The following is a 21987-nucleotide window of genomic DNA, read 5'->3' on the forward strand; positions in this document are numbered from 1 at the left end:
GACAGTTGTACGGATTTTATTCCCCTTCACTCATGTCCTCACCCTCCTGCTATCGTCCCCCCCTCATGCACTTGGGGCCCAGACATCAAAGGTCCACACGTCTGGCACAGCCATTCCGCCACCGCTGAGCCCCCAGGGAGGGGAGCTGTGGCAGCACACGCCAAGGTCAGAGGCCAAGGCTCTGGCCCGGCCCGTGGCCCCACCTCATCTCTCTGCTCATCCCCAGCTGGCCCAGGATCAGGGCGCCCGGGGGAGCTGATGAGGGGGCAGGCCCAGGTTTCAGACCCGAGTTCTGGCCAAACGGGCTGAGAAGTTCATCTGGACTGAACCCTGGCCCCCCAGCCCCTCTGCAGTGGGACATGATGATCCTGACCCCAGTTCCCTGCCACCAGCCCTGGGAAGTGGGTGACAGACACCCCAGTCCCCTTCATCCAATATCTAGGTGCTTGTTCATTTGTTTTAGAAACAAAAGGAAATGTAAAAGCTGGTAAAACAAGAACCCCGACCATACTGGCACTGCTGAGGTTCCATTATTGCTTCAGACCCTTGTGATCTGGCTGGAAAGGAGCTCCTGCCCACACTGGCCCAAGGGGAAGAGAGCATTTAGCACCAGGGACCAGGGCTCCTGCCTCCCAAGGACAGGTGGGACAGGTGGGACAGGTGCCTCCCAGGAGAGGGTTTGGCTGTGCCCACACACAGCTACAATGACCCTTTTGACCAGAGCCCAGCCCACTGTCCAGACCCGTGTGCTCAGAGGAGAGGTGTATTCGAACAGGGAACCCAAGTCCTGGGACAGAGTTTTGATACCCCGCCCCAATACTCATCTCCAGCCTCTGCTTATTAAAGTGTGGCCTCACAGGCACCTGGCCTGGCCAGGGCCGCCCAGGCTCACTCAGTAAGGCTGCAATGGGGCTAGCTGGTGACAAGGCCACTGGTCCCTATGGGAGACCCTGGTGTCAGTGACAGGGGTTGGGGAACCCATGGGGATCCCGACCTACAGCGTACTGGGGGAGATCAACTTTTGGGGGGGCAAATGTGAGCCAGCTCTGAAGAGCTGCCAGGCACTGGGACCAGAGGCTAGAAGTAGCAAGGAAGAGGAGGAAAGAGAGTGGGGGGGGGGGGACCCTGAGGACGTCATGGAAGCCCAGAGATCAAGGGGAGAGGGGGAGAGGGAGCTACGGTAAAGCAGGAGCCTGGAAGCCTCAGCATCGGAGTCGGGGAGCTGCAGAACTGCGGCCAGGCCAGACAGGGAGCCTTCCCCTCTGAGTGAAGGGCCCACCTTCTCTCTCCAGAGGACGGCAGGACCGTTCTGAGCGTACGTCTGTAGGCTTTGGCTCACCGCCCTAGCCCTACAATGCTGTAGCCCCAAACACAACTAGGCCAGGGCACCGCCCCCTCTGTGCCCAGAGAACAGTCAGGGCTGTGTAGCTTGGATTATAAATCCTCAAATCACTTGGGCTTCTCGGACCTGCCCACATCTGTACAGAATAAAGTGCTTCGTTTATTGATGATTAAAATGTCCCCAGCCCCCAGCCAGCGCCACGGGCCTCACAAGGAGGTCAGAGGGGTTCCAACCCCCTCAGCCCTTGAGCTGAGGGGGCCCAGTCCCCCACCGTCCCCCCCTGCCCCCTGCTGCTGTCCCCTCCCTTGGGCTTAGGCCTCTTCCCACTCCAGCCATGCTTGGGAAGGTGGTGGTGTGGGGGTAGTCATGGGGGTTTAAGGTGCAGAGTATAACAAACAAAACTGTATAAACACAAAAGGAAAGAGCTTAACTAGGAAACACGTAGCTTATGGAACCTTCCTCCCCTTTTTAAAGGCAGGAAATAAAGACGTTAAATGACAACAAAAAAGGGGTGTCCTATTAGTGCCAGCCTCATGGGGGCAAGCGTGGGGCACAAGCTGGGGCTCCCCCAGAATCCCCCCCTACCCTGGGGGCCTGAATGTGTGGGCTCCTCACTGACAGTGCTACAGGTACCCAGCCACAGTGTAGAGGCCCAGGAAGGACAGGGGTGCTGGACACCAGCCTGGAGTGGGTTGTGGCCAGGCCCAGGAAGAGGAGGAGGCCTCTGCCTTCTGAGCAGGGATGGGTACAGACACACACACATCTCCTCTGGTGCGGAGAGACGACCAGGGCAGCTGGTGAGGACCCGGGGGCTCTGTGAACAGCAGCCCCGCCCCCTGCCCCACTGATAGCACCTTGAAACCTTCAAACAGCGCCTCCTTCTCAGGACCTGCCCTTGGGGTTCTCCCATTTGCAGGGACTCTTGGACTGCAGCCCTTGGGATCTGGTGCTGCGGGAGCCAGCCCGTCTGCCCACCCAGGGCCTAGCTCCCAGCCCCCTGAGGCCCAGCGGCTTCTGGGGATGTCCTCTCCTGGACTTGGGGACCTCGGTGCAGCCTGGTACAGCTCAGGGATCCCCGTGCTTGCTGACAGGGTGGTGGGTGGGTGAGCAAATGCCTGGGGTCCAGCCCCTGTCTCCCCCACCGCACACGGTGCAAAGCTGGGTCTGCAGCCTTCACACTTCACCCTACTCCCTCCACCACATGCTCATGGGAGTCCACACTCAAGCCCCTGCCCCGGTGTCCACAGCCCTCAGATCCACGGCTTCTTCCCGGGAGGCTGGCACCCCAACTTTCCCCCAAGCCCTCCAGGATGAGGAGGCAAGTTGGGGGGGCACGGGGGAGGCAGAGATGAGCCACTGAAACTGACCGAAGCCTGCCTGGCCAACCCCCTAGGGCTCAGGCCTCAGCAGAGTGACCGGTCACACCTGCTCCCCAGCGCCTCCCTTCCTGCTGTACCTGCTGCCTCCAGTACCCGCCTCACCTGGAGGGGGTGCTGCAAATAGTTTCCTCTCTTTTCTTTTTCCTTCGCTTCCAAAAAAAATAATAATAAAATAAAATAAAATAAAGGCTTCAAGGAGTCACTGCAAAGGGGGGCACTTGGGAGTGAGGTGTCCTCCACCTGCACTGGGCCACCAGCCCGCACACCCACAGGGTCAGGGGGCTCAGGCGGCCCGCGTCCAGCCGCGTCCAGAGGTGGCGGCCGCGGGGCCCGGCCGGTGTCCGCCGTCCCACGGGAAGGAGGGGAGGGCAGGAGGGGGTCCCCCCGAGGCGGCCCCGGGCTCCGGGCCACCCACCCCACCTGGCACGCGCAGGTGGGCAGTCAGTTGTTGGCGCTCATCCTGCCGCCCGAAGTGGCAGTGGTGGAGAAGAGGGGCGGGGGGGGCGGCAGGTGGGGCGCGGGCGGCAGGGTCTGGGGCAGCCCCGGGAGCAGGGGCAGGGCGTGCGCTGCGGCGGGCTGGGCGGGGGGCAGGCCCGGGCCCGAAGAAGGGGGGCCGTCAGCGGCCAGCGGGTGGCTGACGCGGAAGCACTTCTCCTTGTGCGCCTTGAGCATGTTGGAGAAGCGGAAGCGCTGGCCGCACACGTCGCAGGGGTAGGGCTTCTCGCCGGTGTGCGTGCGCCGGTGCCGCTTCATGTTGGGTCGGCTGGTGAAGCTCTTGCCGCAGATCTCGCAGATGTACGGCTTCTCGCCTAGGCGCCGGCAAAGCGGGGAGTCACCGAGGGGTGGGCGCCCCAGCTGTGCAGGCGCCCCGTTCCCGGCCCGGCAGTCCAGAAGGCAGCGGGGCGGGGCCGAGGGGGGCCCCGGGGGGCGTACCTGTGTGCGTCTTCATGTGCTCGTCGAAGTACTGCTTCATGTTGAAGTCCTTGCCGCACCACTGGCACATGAACTGCTTGTGGCCGATGTGGATGCTCATGTGCGACCGCAGCTGGTACTTGTACTGGAAGCGCTCGTTGCAGTTCTGGGGGTGGGGCGGAGGTGAGGCAGGGCGGGCGGGGTGCGGGGAGGACACCCTGGGGCCGGGCCTGGGGGGCCGCTGGCAGGCAGGGCCCAGGAGAGGGTGAAGTCCGGGAGTGGGAAGAAGCCACAGAATGGAGTCCTCAGGCCTAGCGCCGAGGGCCCCCCCAAATCCTTCCTCCTTGTCGGGAGGCCCTCCTCATCCGCGCCCGCAGCCGTCTCTGCTCTGCCTGAGGTTCCTCTGTCCACCTCCCCAGAAGGCCCGTCCCAGGCGTGGTTTCGGCCCAAGGAGCCCGCTCACCCTCAGTGTGCCGGGCGGGTGGGGCGGTGGGCAGACTCCACTGCCCCCAGCTCCCTGGCTTTTAAGCAGCTGCTGCAACTGATCCCTGCCCATCCGGGGTGGCCCCTGGGGCAGGGGCAGAAAGGGACTCACCTCGCATCTGAAGGGTTTCTCCCCAGAGTGCTGCAGCGAGTGCACTTTGAGAGACATGCTTCGTTTGAAGGACTTCCCACAGGTCTCACAGGTGAAGGGCATGTCCTTGGTGTGGGCTGCAGGGCAGGCCGTTTTGTCTCAGGGTAACCCCCATGGCTCCTCTCGGGGGTCCCTGCCTGGCTGCCTCCCATACGGGGCCTCCTGGGATGCCCCCCTATTCCAGGGTCTGCCTCAGGGCCTCAGGCTGGGACCTGGGGCTGACTTGCAGGCCAAGCCCCTTCTCTCTGGGCTAGGTCTGTCCATCTGCTCTCAAGTCTGGTCAGACTAGCATGGAGGCCCTCGTGTTCTTCAGCCTCTGGCAAAGGCTGCCTCACTCCCAAAGCTTCCGGGAGAGAGCAAAGGACCTCAAGCAGGATTGACTTCAGCTCAAACCCTGGCCCCACCGCTGACTCCCTGCACAGCCTCTGCGTGCCCCAGTGCACCCTTCTACAGAGGGGCTAGGAGTAGTCTTAGGTCTCAAAGGTGGGCTTTTCACGGGATGACACTGAACAGTCCAGAGGGAGTTAACTGTGCTCCCCTCAAAACCACGGACAGGTGAGGACTAACAAACTCTTCAAGGAAGATCTGGGAGGAAGCAACTGGAGCCAGAGAGGTGATCCCCTTACAGCTCGGAGCTGGGGAACCCAAGCCCAGGAAGACCACTAGTCCTGGGCTACTCAACATGCTCCCAGCTGGGACCTCCATCCAGGGGTCCCTGCTCCCAGGTGGCTGCAGCAAGGGGGTTAGGCCTGGCCAGGAGCCACACCTCCCTTTCTTTGCCTCCCTTGGGGCCCTTGAGCCCCAAGCAGGCAAAGAAAGGAGGGCCACCTGAACCCCAGGCTCCCTGTCAGGCTCTCCGAGAGGGGAGGGACAGCCATGCCCAAGGCAGAGGAGTAGCCCAGCATACATTTGCGGGGCCTTCCTCATTACCGTGTTTGATTCAGAGAAGCCTGAAGCCCTGTAAAGGCTGGAAGGTGAGGGCAGCCCCGGTGGCGCAGCGGTTTAGCGCCGCCTGCAGCCCAGGGCGTGATCCTGGAGACCCTAGATCAAGTCCCACATCGGGCTGTCTGGATGGAGCCTGCTTCTCCCTCTGCCTGTGTCTCTGCCCCTCATTCTCTCTCTGTGTCTCTATGAATAAATAAGTAAAATCTTTAAAGGAAAAAGGCTGGAAGGTGAGAAAAATTTAGATGCACAGCTGTCCTTAAACTGAGACAGGGCCTGTGTCAGCCCACATGGCACTTTGTGTAATGGAGGAAAAGGTACACCTTTCCCTGGTGGCCACAACCCCATACTGAGATGCACAGTCTGGTTAGCAGTGTGCCAGCTGGATTCTGGTCCCCATCTGCCATCTTGTCCAGGAGCCCTCGTGCAATGTGCAACTTGTCCAACTGTACACAGTAGCCCCGACCTCTGAGTCTATCCAGGTCACACCTGCCACTACAACCAGCCTCCCCAGGCTTCCCAATTGAGAGGGGCCTTCTCACACCTTCCCAATACCCTGGGATGGAAGTCCTTCCCAGCACAAGCAACAGCTGGCCCAGCTCTGACCTCAGGCCCCATCCTCTCCCGGCCCAGACTCACCAACCATGTGCTTGCGCACATGGGCCATGGTGTAGAACTTCTTCTCACAGATCTCACATGAGAACTTCTTCTCAGCATAGCCATGCACGATCTTGTTGTGCTCATGGAGGGACCAGAGCTTCTTAAAAGCTTTGCCGCATGTCACACACTGCAGGGTGAGAGGATGACAGGTCCCGGGTCCTGAGTCCGGACCATATGACCTGGAACAATCTGCCCCCTCTCTGGACCTCAGTTTCTCCACCTGAATTGTGCTGGAGGAAGAGCCCTCAATGTCCAGTGACCTGACAAATCTGACGTTCTGGGAGTTGGGAAACGTTCTGGGTAACTCCCTGGAAACATGCCCACCTACCCAGGGCTGCAGCCTAGGCCCCCCCCCCACCATCCTTGACCTTAGCTTGGGTCAGGGGACACCTATACCAGGAAGCCCCTACTACTCTGTGCTCATCTCAACAAGGTACCTGTCTATAGAGGGGAGACACATAACTGGCTGAAGGGCCATGACATGTGAGGAGGCCACACACGCTGTACGTGGAGAAGCCCTCCTAAGATAACAGGCCCACCAGAGTGGGGCACCATCTCTGCTGCCTCCCCCCTACTGGGACCCAAGGAGAGAGGTGCCAGAGGGCCAGCTTTGGGGATGGCGGGAACTGCAGGAGGTCTCATGTCCCGTGAGGAAATGGAAGGTGGTGGGAACCCTGGGGGCTGCGCTCCCCTCCTGCTCTTGTCCTACTGATTCCTGAAGGACACACTTCTAGAGGGCTGGAGTAGGTCAGGGCATGAGCAGAAATGGGTCAGGGTGTCCAGGTCAGAAGAAGCACACGCATCTTTCTCCCTCAGGAGGAAGACTCAGGTGTGTGCAGGTGGAGAGGCAAAGGGCAACCCAGCGGGCAGGCAAGTGGGAACAGGTGCAGGAGGGTGGGGCAGGAGACCAGGTAACCCCCGGTAACACTTTCTCCACAGGGCACAGGAATTAGCAATTAGCTCAGGCAATTAGTACCCGCCTACCTGCTGCTCCTACAACTTCCTCCCGGCCAGAAGAGATACAAAGCAGCCTGGCGGGCCCTGTGCTACCCAAACCCTGAGAGGCCAGGCTGGCACACACTCCGGCTGACCCAAGGCCTGGCAGGCAGCCCAGCTCCCCTGCTTGGCCTCGGCGGCCCCTGCTCTTCCCAAATTTCTCATCCAATCCCTCTTCCCAGGCTCAGGCCAGCTGGCATCTCCAAAGAGCTGACAGCAGGGGCTTCCTCCTGCTTGGCCACCCCTTGCTCTATCCAGACTTTGTAGCAAAGTGGAAATGGCGCCCCCTCTGGGCAAACCCTACCTTACCTCGTCTGTGCTTTTGTGCAGTGCACGATCCGTGAAACTATACATGATGGCCCCGCTGGCTTTCAGCAGCTCTAGGATTTCCTAAAAAACACGGGCTCCCCCCTCCTCAGAACTGGCTACCCACCAGCCACCAGTACACAGACAACTCCCTCTTCTCATCCTCTCCTTGGTCCCTCTGGCCAAGGGTACTGTTTGTTCCTGTCCGATCTGTAAGTGTCTCCATGTGCCAAAGCCGAGGTCTACCTGCCTCCTGCAGGAAGCCCTCCCTGACTTATCCCCTGGGCTCTCATCACCCTGGGCCCGGGTTGGCCCCAAGGGCCCAGGTAAGCCTGGCCTCCCTAGCCTGTGTGGGTGATGCAGGCGCAAGACACTGGGTGCGTGGCCTGGGCGGCCTACCGCAAGGAGCCCCCGAGGCCCACCCACCTGGATGTTGCGCTCGCAGTCTGTCTGCCGGTGCAGCAGCAGCTCGCTCTCCAGCAGGAAGCGCTTGCCGCACTGGTCACAGATCTGCATGCGGCTGTGGGTCACGTTCATGTGCTTCTCCAGGTACCAGCGGTTGTTGAAGACACGAGGGCACTTCTGGCACGGGTGGTGCTGCTTCTCTTCCAGCTTCACCTTGGCCCCCAGCCCGTCAGCGGCCTGTGGCCCCGCGCGGGCTGGCGCAGAGGCTCCTCCCGGAGCCGGCTTGGGCCTCTTCCCGCCCCGAGGCCTGGCCTCCTCGGGCTCAGGGGGGCCTCGGCGTCTGGCGTTCTCTCGAGACCGCGTGGCCATACGACTGTGGGCAGGGGGCTCCGCCCTGCCGCCCCGCCGCCCCGCCGGCCCCTGCCTGCTCGCTGCCTCCCCCTCCTCGTCCTCCTCCTCCTCCTCCGAGCTCTCTTGATCCTGCTCACTGTGCCCTTCCTCTTCCTCCTCCTCTTCCTCCTGCTCGCTGTGTGCTTCCTCCTCCTCGTCTTCCTCCTCTCCCTGACTGCCACCCTCCTCCTCCTCCTCTTCCTCCTCCTCCTCCTCCCCTCCACTGCCACCACCCTCCTCCTCCTCCTCGTCCTCCTCTTCCTCCTCGTCCTCTTCTTCCTCCTCCTCGTCCTCCGAGTGTCTCTGCAGCCCGTCTTCCCGGCCCAGCACCATGGTGGCCGGGCCCGTGGTGGTGCCCGGCTTCCCCTCGGGCCCCGTGGACACGTGCAGAGTCTGGTTGTTGAGGTTCACCTCCACGATGATCTGGGACTGCTCCCGGTGGCTGTAGGTACCAGCGCCCCCTAGCTCCTCCTCCAGCCCCTCCCCACCCTCCAGCTTGCACAGGCTGCCCGCCGGCCCGCCGGCCTCCTCCACGCCACCCTCCTTCTCCTCCTTGAAGAAGGGCTGAGCCGGCCCGATGGCAGCAGGCACTGTGCCACCCGCGGTCCCTGCCCCGTCCTCGACACGCACAGAGTAGGGGTCAGGGCCCTCCCGGGCATAGATCTTAGGCAGGCCTGGGGCGTCCGCCTCCTGCTTGATGTCGCAGTAGTAGGGTGGTGCGGCTGGGGTGCAGCCGGTGGCCGGCTGGGCCAGGGCCACAGCGCTGGGGCCCGGGGGGCCTAGGGAGCGGGCGTCCAGCAGCTCCTGGCAGGACGCGGCGATGTCAGCCATCTGCAGCAGCGAGGCGGCACTGAGCACCTCGTGGACGTTGGCCGCGTTGACCAGCAGCTTGGAGGTGTAGATGAAGTTGAGGATCTGCTGCAGGCCGCCGGGTGCCAGCGCCTCCAGGGACAGCTCCACGCGCTGCAGCTGCTTGTTCTGGGTGAAGAGCGAGTGGAAGAACTGGCTGTAGGCGGCCAGCACGCCCTTGTGTGCAGGGAAGACGCTGCGCTGGGGCACCAGCACCAGGTCCACGTCGCAGAGGTCAGGCTGGAAGAGGCGCTGCTCATTCAGGCGGCCCATCAAGCAGGCGAAGTGCAGCGCCACGTCCTCCACCAGCGAGAACTCGGCCGCCGGTGAGTCTGTCGTCTTCTCAACCAGCAACTGCGGGGCAGAGGGCACAGGTCAGGTCAAGGCCAGTGACCTGGGCAGCGCCCACCCTCCGGGAGGCAGCCTGCCCATCACTCCTGGCTCCACGTTCTATAAAGGAGCCGAAGCTCCGGCAAGGACGCAGGGGAACCAGGACTCCAGCCCGAGCCAGCCGCCCCTTAGAGCTCAGACTCCAATCGCGACCGTCGGCTCCTGGGTGAGGGCTAACCTTCCTGGGCCTGCAGCTCTTCCCCGTGAAACAGGTCATCCTGCGCAAGGAAGGGGGAGAAAGGAAAGAGGAAGGAACGGGGACTAGGGTCACCGACATCCAGGAGTGCCTGGGACCTACGGGTTTCCTGGGATGTCGGGCTTTCTGTGCTAAAACCAGGGCCAATCCAGGCAAACTGGGGCGAGGTGGTCAGTCCCCCCAGACCCGAGCATTCCTTCAGCACGTCCTATGCTCCACGGGTTCTCTGCCTCATACTCACTCGCACATACAAATGAAGCCACCCTGCCCAACCTCAGGTCCCTCAAGCATGAAAGTCAGGCTCACCAGCTTCTGCTTGGCCTCTGGCTGCTACTGTACCCCTAGGGGTAGTACTTAGGAAACCCCTCACCTCACCAGCAGTGGGGGCCTCAAGGCCTGGGCCCAAGGCTTTGCAGGGGTAGAAATTCTTGTGAAGAAATCTAGGCCCAGGCCTTGGTCCCACTGCCCTGCTGGAAGAGGCTGATGGGATCTAGCCTGCCCCTTCCTACTGGGCCAGGCTGCTGCTCACGGCCTCAGGCCTGGCTGCCGGCAATTCCCCCTCATACGGGGGTTCTGTGGGGGTAGAAGGACAGAGCTGAGTTTCCCATCTACCATGCTTAGAGACGGGAGGCCCCCAAAGCCTGCCCTAGACCCTCTTCTCTCGAAGGCCCTCAGACCCCAGGACAGGTATGGTCCAGGCCCACAGGCTCTGAGGTGGCCCCATCTTGGAAGCCACACTACCTGGGGCCTTTGGAGCCTCAGAGAGGCCCTCAAAGTCTGGTGGGTCAGATTATCAGGCCCTTGAGCCACATCCAGAACCCGTGATTTGTCGAGAAATAAGGGCTGGCTTAATCATGACTGGCTTCTCCATAGCAGCTTTCCCAAAAGGTGAACCCCACAGGGGGGCAGGCTGCCCACTGCCTTGCCCGGGCCACAGGTGTTCACTTAATATCTACCGACCACCTGCCCACCTGGACCAATCCCACAGGTCCCAGCCTCTGGCCATCCTCAGGCTCTGTCTAGCTGGGTCAGAGCCTCCTATATTTGAGAGGTACCTAGCCCCACTGCCACAATGCCATCAGCTCTCTCCCCCAAGCACCTCCCTGCAAGCCATGGGATGAAACCCCAGTCCCTTCCATCCATAGCCAACCCAACTGTCCGTGCTAGTCCTTCCATTGGTGGGGGAGCAGTGGGTGGGCACAGACTGGGCTGGGGGGTGTTATCTATGTTCACCTTCTCAGTTGCCTCAAGGAGAATCGGCCCTGGGCCTCTGGACGAACCTGGAGGAGCCACAGGGGCAACCTGCTTTCTGATCAGCCCTGCCCCGCACCCCCACCCCTGCGTACCCACCCTATGCTCTCTCAGCTCACAGTCTGGCCAGCCTCCTGACCATGGACACCATCTTCCTTGAGTTCTCCCACACTGCCTTCCCCGCAGCCAAGAAGCCACCCATCTTCCCCTCTGTCTCAGGGCTGCTGGCCTGTCCAGGCCTGGCCAATCTAACAAGGATATGGTGCCAAGTCCCTCCCATCTCCCTCCTCTGACTCATTCTGATTCATCTTCTGGGACCAAACTCTATTGCCCAGATGGGGAAACCGAGGCTCAGAATGGGTTCTGTGAGCAAAAGCAGAGCCCCTGGCCTTCCAGCTCTGCTAAGGCCACCCTTTCCCTGCTGGACTGGACTAGACACCACGCCATAGGGATGGATTTCTTGGCTTTCAGTTACTTAAAAAGCAGGAAGAGGCATCTGGGGAACCTCTGACTCAGGGGACCGGCTGGGCTCCCTGGGACCCCACCACTACCTCAAGCAACCTGCAACCTCCTCCCCTGAGCTACTGTCACCTGCGGGTCAGGGAGGGCTCAGGATGCAACTTAGGTTGTGACAGGCAGGGCCTCTAAGGGCCACTGGGGGGCCAGACAGTGGCAGAAATGGCTTTAGATAAGGGCTTCTTAAAGCCAAGCCCGTTGAGGGGAGCTCATCCTGGGTCCCAGGGCCCCAGTACCCTCCAGTGCCTACCTGGCTTTGGAAAGAAAGGGGAGTGCCTGACCTTCCTGTGTGCAGATCTGGTCCCTCTGGCCCCAGCAGGGAAGGAGGGATAGGGGTTAGCCTGGAAGATACTGGTGCCCCCAAAGACTCCATTCCCAGGGCAGTAAGCCCCAAGCCAGCACCACCCTGCCCCCTGGAGGGGCCTCAGACTCTCAGACTCTCAGGCACCCTGGCGGGGCTTCCTTGACAGGGCACAGCCCTGCTGCCAGAGTCCATACTCCAGCGGGGCTCAGCCACCCCCTCCCCCTACCTGGCACCTCCCATGCAAAACCCACCAGCTGTGCCTGCCTGCCTCCCTGCCCAGCCAGATGTGCCAGGTCCTGGAAGTGCACATATCCCGCCCTATGGGCCGGGCCAGCTGCAGCCACACACCCCACCCTCAAGTCCAAGCCAGGTCAGCCTGTCTAAGATGCACCATCAGGCCAGTGGTCAGGCACCCTGTTGGCGGGAGCCTCAAGCCCTCAAACTCTACCTGCCAGCGACACTGCGGGGTGGGGCTTGGGGGAGTGGGAGGTCAGGTGCCAGGGACACCTGCTGAGATTGCTCACCAGGGCCAGAGCCTTCTGCATCCCAGGGGCACCCTGTCTCCGTGCCATGAAGCCACGGGCTCCCTAGACTGCCAGGTACCTCCCTGGAGGCCCTGGGCTGAAACCTGGGCACGATCTGCACCACCCCCCAAACACCCACGCCAATCCTCACTGCCGGGCAGCCGGGGGTGGGGCCCACCGGAGCAAGGGGGAGCAAGGGGGAGCAAGGGGGAGCAAGGGGGCACAGGTTCATGACTTCCAGGCTCCTCCTCTTGGAGAGGGGGTGTCTGTGCCAGCCTCTTCTGCGCTCATGGCCCCATTCCTTTCCCAGGACACAGGCCCAGAGAGGGCAGAGGACTGGCCCAAGGTCACACAGTAGTTTGGACCGGAGCTGCGGGCGTCCCGCCCCAACACACCCCGCTTGGCCCCGTCGCCCCAAATCCCCAGGCAGGGCGGCTCCGGCGCCCACGTGGCCCAAGGCCCAGGCGGGAATCCGACCTCCCCCTCCCCCCCATCACCCAGCCCGAGGGCGGCGCCGTCCCAGGCTCGGAGAGGCGCCCCCCTCCGCGGGTGCCTAGCAGGACTCCAGCCTCTCGCGCCCGGGCCCCCACCCCAGGAATTTAACCCCCTCCCCGCCGAGGGCCGCGCCACAGCGCCGCGTTCCCGGCCGCGGGGACCCGCGAGAAGGGGCCGGGGAGCCCCGGCAGGGAGGAGGTCCTCCAGCTCCTCCGCCCCGAGCCGGCGGGCCGCGCGCTCGGAGGGCACACGGGCAGGTGGGCGGATAAGCGGCGGGACAGGCAGGGCCTTGCGTACCATGGTGCCGTGGCGCTGGGGGCTCACAGGGCCCCGCGGGATCGCGCTGCCCCCGGCGGCCGGGCCGGGGCCGCTCCATGAAGCGCCGCGCTGGGGGCCGCCCCCGCGCAGGGCCCCGCGACCATGGCCCCCGGGGGCGCGGCCGGGCGGGCGGAGGCGCAGGGCCGCGGCGAGTCCAGCCGCCGAGCAGCTGCGGCCCCAGAGCCTCGGGCGCGGCGGGCGGGGGGCGCGGGGCGCCGATTGGAGCCCGCGCGTCAGCTGGGGCCGCCGTCTGGACGCTTAAAGGGCCAGGCCGCCCTGCGCGCCGGCGGGGGGCGCGGACACGCGTGGTGTGCGCGGCCCCTGCGCAGCCTGCTCGGCCGCGGGCCGCGGGGCCCCCCGGCCGGGCGCCCCTGCTCCCATCCCAGCGGTGGGCCCGGCCCCTCTGGCCTGCGCGGAGCCCCGGTGTGCGGGGAAGTCCGTCCCACAGTCTAACGCGGTGCCTTCCAGCTGCGCCACAGAGGCGGGGTCGGAGTAGGAGGCGGCCCGAGGTCGGAGCTGGGCGCGCCCACTCCCCCACCGGCGGCGGAAAGGCCTCCACCTGCTGCCCTGAGCCAGCCCACGCCGAGACCGAACCCTCGTACCCCAGCCTCGCTCAGCGCCCCCCACCCTCTGGCCCGGGCTGCTCTGACCTGAGGGTGAGTCTGGGACCTCCGGCTGGCGCCCCCTCCGCGCCCCGCCCCATGCCCGACAGCCCGGGGCTCCCTGTGCCGCTGGACCCATCCCTACCTGGTGGCCTCCTCCGGCCGCCCACGCCCACACGGGGCAGGAGATGCGGGACCGGACCACGGCCGCAGTGACCAGGCCTTTAAGGTGGCCGGCCCGGGACCCTGGCAGGGAATAGGCAAGATGAAAGGAGGGGGGGCCAGAGGCCCAGGCCCCGCTGTGCCCCTGAGCCGTGTGACCTGACCACTGCTGAGTAGCCTCCCGGCTCAGACTCTGCTGGGGAGATGCAGCCAGGCCTGCGGAATGCTGCTCTGGCATGGACACCAGTGGGGGCAGGGGGCTCGCTGTGCTGGCAGGAGGCTGCAAAGGAACGCTGCCAGGCTGAGCAGGCAGGCAGCAGGGTGGGGACCACGGGGCGCTGGCCTGGCAGGGCCCAGGTGGGGGCTGGACCACTGTGGAGAGGGGGCCTCTGTGGGCCTCTCGTGCCGCCCATGCCATCATTCAGATGCCCCTCTGGGCCCCCACCCCACCCCAGGCTGGCTGCTGCCCCACTTTTGGTCACCCTGATAGGGCCCTTATCTTGGCAGCACCCGTGGCCCTCCACACACACGTGCCCTGTGCTTACACAGCAGCCCCTGCCCAGCTGGAGCAGTAGCCCCCGGGTATGCAATCTTCCTCATGAGTGGGCAGGGACTCTGCAGCCTGCTCAGAGTGACTTGGTTCTGGGCGTCAGGGGGAGGAAATGGAGCAGAGGTGAAGATCCCAGGCAGGCAGCACCATAAAATCTGATGGACTGTCCTGTAAGATGGCAAGGGCCTCCTGAGCCAGAGGCCAGGGAGAAGACATCTCAGGGGCAAAGAAGATGGGGGTGACCAGAAGAATGCCAAGGGGAAGGGGAGGGATACACATAGCTAGATGGCGCGTGGGGTAGATAGACAGACCCTGGTAGATAAAGGCATGGGAGGAGAGGTGGGGGCACAGCCGGGGACGTGCCCCCGGAGGCGGCTGCTGCAGACATCCTACACTTCTGTGGCCCTGGTAAGTGCGCAGACAGCTGGTTCAGCTCCCAGAGGCCTCAGGCTGGGGCCAGGCCAGAGTGGCCAGCATGCCTGACCAGCTGGTCACCTCAGGGCTGCTTTCTGTCCCTTCCTCCCTTCCAGCCCACTTCATCGGACCCAGGGGGTCCTGGCACTGACCTGGGAAGTGGCAAGGGAAGGATCGTTGGATGAGGACAGTGAGGCCCAGAGCAGGACAAATCATGCAGCCAGGCACCAGTGTCAGGAGCTGGGGAGAGGGGAAGTTGGGAGACAGTGGCCTTCCCGGCGGGCTAGGAGGAGCCTGGCAGAGAGGACTGCACGGGACACTTCTGGGCCCGCTTCCAGCTAAGGCTTGGCGAGGGGGTGTGGCCAGCGTTAAGTAACCAAGGTAGGGCTGCTGGCCTCCTCGGGATTGGCCTTGGCTGCTGCAGTCAAACCAAGGAGGGGCTGGGGTTAGATGGGAAGAGAGGGAATACTGGGGTCTATAGTCCATCTACTAGGGGAGCCCCAGGGCAGAGCCGGCTCTGGGAGAGGCCACTGGCACTTGGGTACATGAGCCCAGTATGGTGGGCTCAGACGGGGCCGCCCAGAGCTGAAGCCTGGAAGTGAACATTAACTAGAGCAGAGGGAGAGCAGAGGGGTATGCCCGGCGGAGAGAACGGCCCCTGCAAAGGCCAGGAGAGGAGACAGGGCAGCATCTGCAGGGAACTAGAGGCGGTTTGATGCGGTAAAGCCCAGGTTCTTGTCGGCGGGAATGGCCTGACAGGGATGGCAAAATGGCTCTTGCCTTTGGAGAGGGCCCTGCCCTGGGAGCTTCACTTCAGGCTCGGTCAAGGCAGGCTTTCTGGAGGGGTGGGGTAGGACTGGGTTATCAGGGAGGAGAATCCCAGGCCCCGGGAGTAATAATCCAGGAGTTTGTGGAGATAGGTGCAGAGCTGGGTGATCCTTGGGACAGTTGGGGCTGGGTGCTGGCAAGGTCAGCAAAGCCATGCCCCTGCCTTGAGGGGCCAGCTCGAGGGTGTTCTCGCTTCCTTAAGCATCTAGCCCCGTTCTCTCCCATGGCAAGGAGGAGAAAGAGACCCAAACTGTGCTAGGGCAGTTCCCAGGCTTGCTTGGGGACTCCGGACTACCCCCTCCCCCCCCCCCCCGCCCCACTGAACCTGGGAAGAACAAACAGCCCAGCGGTGGACGGGGCATGGGGGTGGGGGTGCCTTCATGTGCAGGGCTCGGCCTCCCTAGGGGGGCACGAGGCCATGTAGCTGCTGCAGCTGAGACAGGACAGCAGTGGGCTGTGCCAGAGAACAGAGGGACAACACGGCATCAAGCCCATGGGATGACAGGGCAGCTCCAGCTGCCCACTAGGGCCTGACCAGGGCCCTGCAGGGTCACGAGCATAGAGCTCTGGGTGTGGAGCTGGGGGTGTTGCTCCTGTGTTCTGCCCCCACCGAGCACCACACTAATAGGCTGCAGCTGCTGGAGGGTGGGGCCTAATTCAAACCAGCAGGTTGCCCAGTTCCCTCCTGCTGTGTAAACGTCACAACCTTGGCATTCGATGCCTCACCAGCAGCTTCCAGGGTCCTCTCCCACCCTTTTGGTTCAAGGGACCCTGGGCTTCTCCACATGAAACCTATGGGCTCCTACCCTCCTCCTGCAGGCAACCCCAGGGGCCGGCATCCCTGGACCTTGATGTATGCTCAGTTCTAAGTATTTAATTCTCACTGCTTTGAAGAGGCAGGCCTTGGTCTCCCAGATTTTCAGATGAGGAGCTGAATTACAAAGGTCAAGCAATTTATCTAGTTATCCAACTAGGAATTGGCAGAGTAGAACTTGAACCCAGGCAGTGTGGCTCTGGCTCAAATCCCTTGGGACTGCCATAGAATAATTGCTCACAGAGGTCCTTTGCTCAAAATAAAATCAAGTGAAGCCAGAGGCATTGAGGTTAGTGGGGTCCTGCTCAGCCGTTCTCTGAGAATCTGGCCTGCTGGTAGAGATGTTGGTTGCAGGAGGACCTGAGTGACCTGAGGCTGGGAAGCGCCAGCCCGAGCCTCCATCCATCAGCCCTCTGGGAGGGCACCACCGATTTCCACAACTGCCAGTTGTGCACACCCCCTCTTTCAGGGCTCGTGAGCCAAGCAACAGGCAGTCCAAGTCCTCTTAGTACACGTGAGCAGTCAGAGGCTCGGGGTCACTCCTTTGTTACCGATTTCCTCGGCCCTCTAGCCTGGTCGAGGGGACCCAAACAGTCCTCAGGCTGGCTGTGGAGCTGTGAACAGAGGTCCCAGGGTCTCCAGGAGGCAGAAATATTTGGCCTCAAGCTCGGCACAGCCCCTCTGGGGCCTTGTGATCCACAGGGAGGAGGAGAAAGGGGCAAGGGAGCACTGCCTCTACCCTCTACCAAAACCTTTAAATGGACGGTTAAAGCCTCCTGCTTTGTCATGGTGGTGCGCTCCCCCTCTTCTTCCAGGGCCCCCCAGCCTATTCGTGATCGGATTTGAGGCTGCCTACCACCCCTAGAGCATCCAAGGACTTCTTCCTGCCCAGAACGACTCCTCTCAGCTTGCTTCCCAGCTCATTCTATCCCAAGTTCCTCATGGGACTTCTTTCTAGAAACTGAGTCCAGGCTCTTTCAGCCTGAGGTGGGGCTTCCAGGCCTCACCTGGCCAACTAATTTGCATCACTAGCAGGGCAAGGTTCTCCCTACACTGATCACAGCTTCCTCTCCCTTCCCAACAGTGATGCCTAGCCAGTGTCCATGGTCACTTGCGATAGGGATACTTTTCTTGAATTCTCTTACCCTTTACTTAATGCCCAGCTAATTCAGAACAGTCAAGACTGAAGCTCTCAACGCACTTCCCTCCAGTACTGCCCTGCTGATCTAAGTGATCACTATCAGTGAACAAAATGCCGGAACTCACTAAAAAGGAACCTCACTTGGGGATTTTCCTACAGCAAAAGACTGAAATTTTCTTTAAATCTTACCTCATCCAGATTTGACTTTTGTCAGCGATTCTGACTTGAGGGTCTACTGTTAATTCTGAAAACTGAATCTCTGCAAGTCTGTGAGAGATTATGTTGTATTCACTAAAAACATACAAATTCCTCTGAGTTCTGAGGAGAAAAAAGTTAATTGTACTTGCCCTGCAAATTCTCATGTGGACACTAAAAATATCATGAATGTTTTCTCTAGGAGCGAGTGCTATGTGCCCAGCGAACCACTGTTAGGGAGGATGTGCGGAGGCTGTACGTGGTTTCACAGGTAAACGTGCTGTCCCTCGGCAGCAACTCCCAAATAAGATGGGACATATTCCTTCCTTAGCAAAGAGGTCTGTATGCAAGTCACCTCAGCTGAATGACAACAACAAAGTCTGGAGGAAATCCGAAGTTTGCAGAGGAAGAAAGATCAAGCATCATCAATGCTTCTCTGGGTAGGTGAACATTTCCATCACGGCCTGAAGTTCTCTCCGGCTCCACCTCATGCCCCACCACTGATACTAAGGGACAAGATGAAAATGAGCTGCAGAGATGAAGTTTCTTTACTGGCTGGGTCAGCAAAGAGACTCAACACTTCAGAAAGATCTGAAGTCTGGATGAGTAAAGAAAGGAAACAGGCACAGCTTTAGACTAAGTATATATTTTAATTTCTATGAGGTCCCCCTTTCAAGTTTTAGGAACATTTAAATGAAGTGTATACAAATTAGACACTGCCAATATGTACAAAAGTATTTTCTACAGTTTTTGAACAATACCAGCTATATGTTTCATTTGCAGTAAACAAGACGTTACAAAAACAGTCCAATAATACATTTTCTATTAAGAAGCACAATACACAACATAATTAAATTTTATTAAAAAATAACTTAAAATACAGAACAATCCCCTCTAAGCAGAAAAGCTATTTCTGTAGTTCATTCAGTAAACACACAGTTGAATGCTGCGGCTGGAAACAATCAACTCTTCCAAGGGCCCACCTTTTGGGGATGAAACTCCACTGCAATGGGCAGTTAATGTCTGGGGTCCGCAGGGTCCTAGAACGGCCCACGCCACCCCCCACCCATCCTAGGACCCTGCATCTATGCAGTCACTCCTGTGATTATGCTATGTTCTATGGCAGAGCTGACCTGAAAATAGGGAGACTTGATCAGCAGGCTTAATCTAATTATACAAACCTTGAAACAGTGGAGGAGGGCAGAGGGATGGAAGCATAAGATGGGCCACTGAGGGTTTGAAGACAGAGGGGAACACACAAGAGGGAAAGCAAGCAGCCTTCAGGAGCTGAGGGAGAAGCCTCTGGCTGAGTTAGGGAACTGAACGAACCTGGAAGCAGATCCTTCCCCAGAACCTCCATAGAGGAATGCTGCTCTGCTAACCCGGGATTTCAGCCTGGTGAGACCCTGAGCAGAGAGTCCAGCCACACTGTGCCAGACTCCCAAGCTACAGAACTGTGAGCTAAGAAATGGGTGTTGTTAAGCTGCTAAGTATGGGGTAATTTGTTACATAGCAATAGAAAATGAATACATTGTCCAAAGGTAACTTTTCCTAACCTAATTAGATTTGGCAGTTTCTGGTTTGGGTTCTGAATGCCTTTTTTTTTCCCCCACGGAGTATTACAGGCAACTTTTGAAAACCCTTCACATGAATAACACATTGTTCTGTATTCACTAGGAAGTACGTTTGTTTGACTTGGGTCTTGTTTTTCAATGTACTCTCGTCTATCAGTCTGGCAAACAGCTGACAATTTAACCCTGTTTATGAACTTTTTATGGGTGATGATTTTATTAATATATCCATGGTCACCCCTTCACCCCTCAAGGGTTGTCAGATCCCTCCAACTGAGGGCTCTTTCCCACTTCCCAAGTACCCCAAGCAAGCAAGGCCTCGGTAGGATGGTGCAAAGTTCCATATCAAACATCCAATATGAATTTCTTCTGCATAACTGGCTTATAAACTGGCACTAAGGTGATTAAGTACACTTGGGGGAAAAACTCAAAAATTAAAAAAAAAAAAAAATCACACCAGTTTCTACAGGTCAAATCATTTTTGGAGGAACCACCCAAAACCGAACATGTATTTGTGCAGTACTGTATGGCGCCCCCTTCCCCTGTCATCCTGTACTCACTCTGTCATGCAAGGGTTCACTGAGTCAGAGTGGGTCACAGAAGAAAGAGGAGAAACATGCTGGTGCTTAGAACAGTTTAACTGCTATTGTGGTAGATCTCTCTTACTTGAAAGACTCAAAGGCCCTCCAAAATGTCTCCAGGATGGTGGCAGTGAGGCTTTTGGTAGTACTTTGAAGTCAACTCTTCAATCTGCTCTCCTAGAGGCACACATGCCAGTTATGTGCAGCAGCCCTGAGGGGCCGCACAACTCCCTGTGCCAATCCTGCCTGCTCCAGTGGGTCCCAGGCCACACCTGAACTTGAGAGTAAGCTCTCCAATTCTGAAAGTGAATATAGTTCAGAAGGAACCATGCCTGGTGCCAGCGAATTAAAAAAAATAAAAATAAAAAATCATTTCTCTCTCCTATGAGATTCTAATGTAAAGTATACTTAAAGAGATACCAAAAGGTACCGAGCACCAAAACATGAACTGGAATAGAATTGTTTTTTATAATCTAAACTTCTGATAGTATTTATTAAAAAGCACATAAAATATTAGGGCCTTAGAGACAGTGCAGGTATTATAGTTAAGGCTGATTTACTCTTCTTAACCTCACCAGCCAGCCTGGAGTAAGACAGATGGGGGGCTGTATGATGACCACTTTCCTGATCCTCTGAGATAAGCAAGAAGGAATGAATGAATGAAGAACTCCAGAGCCACTGCCTTATCCTCCTGGCTACCATTAGTATCAATTCTGGGTGGTTTGTTTTAAGAGCACAAATGTATAAGACGGTGTAACTGGTCTATAAATATTTGGCCACCTTTAACAGTTCTTCACAGTTCTGTGCTTGGCAGCATATATGCTAAAACCTGAAAAACGGGCAAAAAGAATCTGTATTCTAAGGAATACATGAGATGGAAAGAGACAACCTAAAGTAATATTGCAAATTATACTTAAATTTCATGATTTCTTGATTCAAGAAAATGAAATTCATTTCCATAGTTGACTACTGTAAAATGTGGCATAAAAATATTTTTGGGAGACATATCTGTATTTTAAATTCTGTGCACATGTAAATGAACAATAACAAGAAATGTCTATTTTTCAAACTTATCTGTAATATTGAAATAGAACAACAGACTGCCATTAAGTTTCTTAAACTTTTAAGTTACCAGATATTTACAAATAATATATAATTTGTATCAAAAAAGGGGACATTTTCAACTATATGTGCTGCTTTCACTGGGGCTCCGGTGATGAGAGTAACTTCGGTCACTTTCACTGTCGGAGCCATAAGATCTACAACTCCTGTAACAAAAGAAATATACAGACACCTTTTAACTTCAACCCTTTGAATTCTTCTTAAAGCTTCTTTTTTGATATGAGTGGCTTGAAAGCAATACTGATGTGGCATAGCACAGTGGGTAGATGAATGGGGTCCTGACTGTGGCAACAGTGTAGACTTTTCAAAGATGTTTTAAATGACAGATGGTAGTAATATCAAGGTTAAGATAAAGAAACATCGCATCTTGGGAAATTACTTGAAATCCACTCATGCAAATGAGCAGAGTAATTTTCCATGTTACCCAAAATGAACATCAATATTTAATTAGACTGAAGAAGGAATATAAAAAAAGGCACATAACGAGTTTCTTTAAAAACATAGAAATCAAAATGGGGACCCCACGAGGGGTGAAGGTGGGGCAGGTATAGATAGGACCACTGGGACAGTGCATCAAGAGGACCTGGCAACGGTCACCATTCAGTTATTCTGAAAAGGTTACAGGGAGCCAGTCACTTTGCTAGATCCTAGGGACATACACACAGTGGACAAAGTCACCTCCCACACCAGTGCGCACAGCACACCCTGTAGTCATCTAAAGGAGGGAGACTCACCTGGATCGCCTGTTATAACTTCTGCCTCGGTGGTAACTGTCACTCCTCTGGCTCCTACTTCGACTCCGACTCCTGCTATAGTAGCTATCGTAAGTGTAGGACCTGCTTTAACAGCAACAACACAATATTCAATTTTCCCATTCAAATATTCACATGCTTCCACTTCTGTTTATGATCTGATCAGTGTTCTCTGAGAACATGGGCATTATTACATGACACTGTGAAGGACACATTTGCACAGCAAGTACTGGAAACATTTAACAAGTGACCCAGGGAGACTTACCATGTTAAACAGAAAAATGTTAATTTCTTTTCTGCATTGAAAAATGTTACAAAGTTAACACTGACTTAGTTTGACTGAATCTGGTGGATCTTTTTAGGCAATTATATTCAATAAATACTTGCCATCAGGTATCAATTTTCACTTTTGACACTATAGAGTACAATGAGCCAACAGATAAAAG

The 21987-nt window shown here is 58.0% G+C and overlaps 2 protein-coding genes and 1 long non-coding RNA gene across 11 annotated transcripts in view; 1 reads left to right on the top strand and 2 right to left on the bottom strand.

Annotated features, from left to right (window-relative positions):
* On the bottom strand, positions 1–14829 carry ZBTB47 (zinc finger and BTB domain containing 47). Of its 3 annotated transcripts, none has more exons than XM_072793163.1 (6): positions 14690–14829; positions 7598–9169; positions 5849–5996; positions 4229–4344; positions 3655–3799; positions 1–3530 (listed from the first exon to the last, which is right to left on the bottom strand). In XM_072793163.1, exons 2-6 carry the CDS (start codon positions 9086–9088, stop codon positions 3163–3165), a joined length of 2268 nt encoding a protein of 755 aa, XP_072649264.1. In that variant the 5' UTR covers positions 9089–9169; positions 14690–14829; the 3' UTR covers positions 1–3162. The 3 variants fall into 3 exon arrangements, with proteins under 3 accessions (XP_072649264.1, XP_072649262.1, XP_072649263.1); XM_072793161.1 differs by lacking the exon at positions 14690–14829 and adding an exon at positions 13557–13762; XM_072793162.1 differs by lacking the exon at positions 14690–14829 and adding an exon at positions 12789–12944.
* The window catches only part of LOC140614186 (uncharacterized), a 23756-nt gene continuing 14872 nt past the window's right edge, over positions 13104–21987 (top strand). Inside the window, exons 1-2 of the long non-coding RNA XR_012015085.1 lie at positions 13104–13465; positions 17718–17955. This is a non-coding gene — a long non-coding RNA (uncharacterized lncRNA). The remainder of the gene's footprint in view (positions 13466–17717; positions 17956–21987) is intronic.
* The window catches only part of NKTR (natural killer cell triggering receptor), a 52775-nt gene continuing 48933 nt past the window's right edge, over positions 18146–21987 (bottom strand). For 6 of the 7 annotated variants that reach the window (XM_072793144.1, XM_072793147.1, XM_072793145.1 and 3 more), the window contains 2 exons: positions 21524–21628; positions 18146–20935 (listed from right to left, as the gene is read on the bottom strand). In XM_072793144.1, the coding sequence (XP_072649245.1) occupies positions 20848–20935; positions 21524–21628 (193 nt within the window). In that variant the 3' untranslated portion in view covers positions 18146–20847. The remainder of the gene's footprint in view (positions 20936–21523; positions 21629–21987) is intronic. The other variant, XM_072793148.1, reaches the window with a different exon arrangement.

The sequence above is a fragment of the Canis lupus genome, chromosome 22 (genome assembly GCF_048164855.1).
Source record: "Canis lupus baileyi chromosome 22, mCanLup2.hap1, whole genome shotgun sequence".
Taxonomy (NCBI): Eukaryota; Metazoa; Chordata; class Mammalia; order Carnivora; family Canidae; genus Canis; species Canis lupus.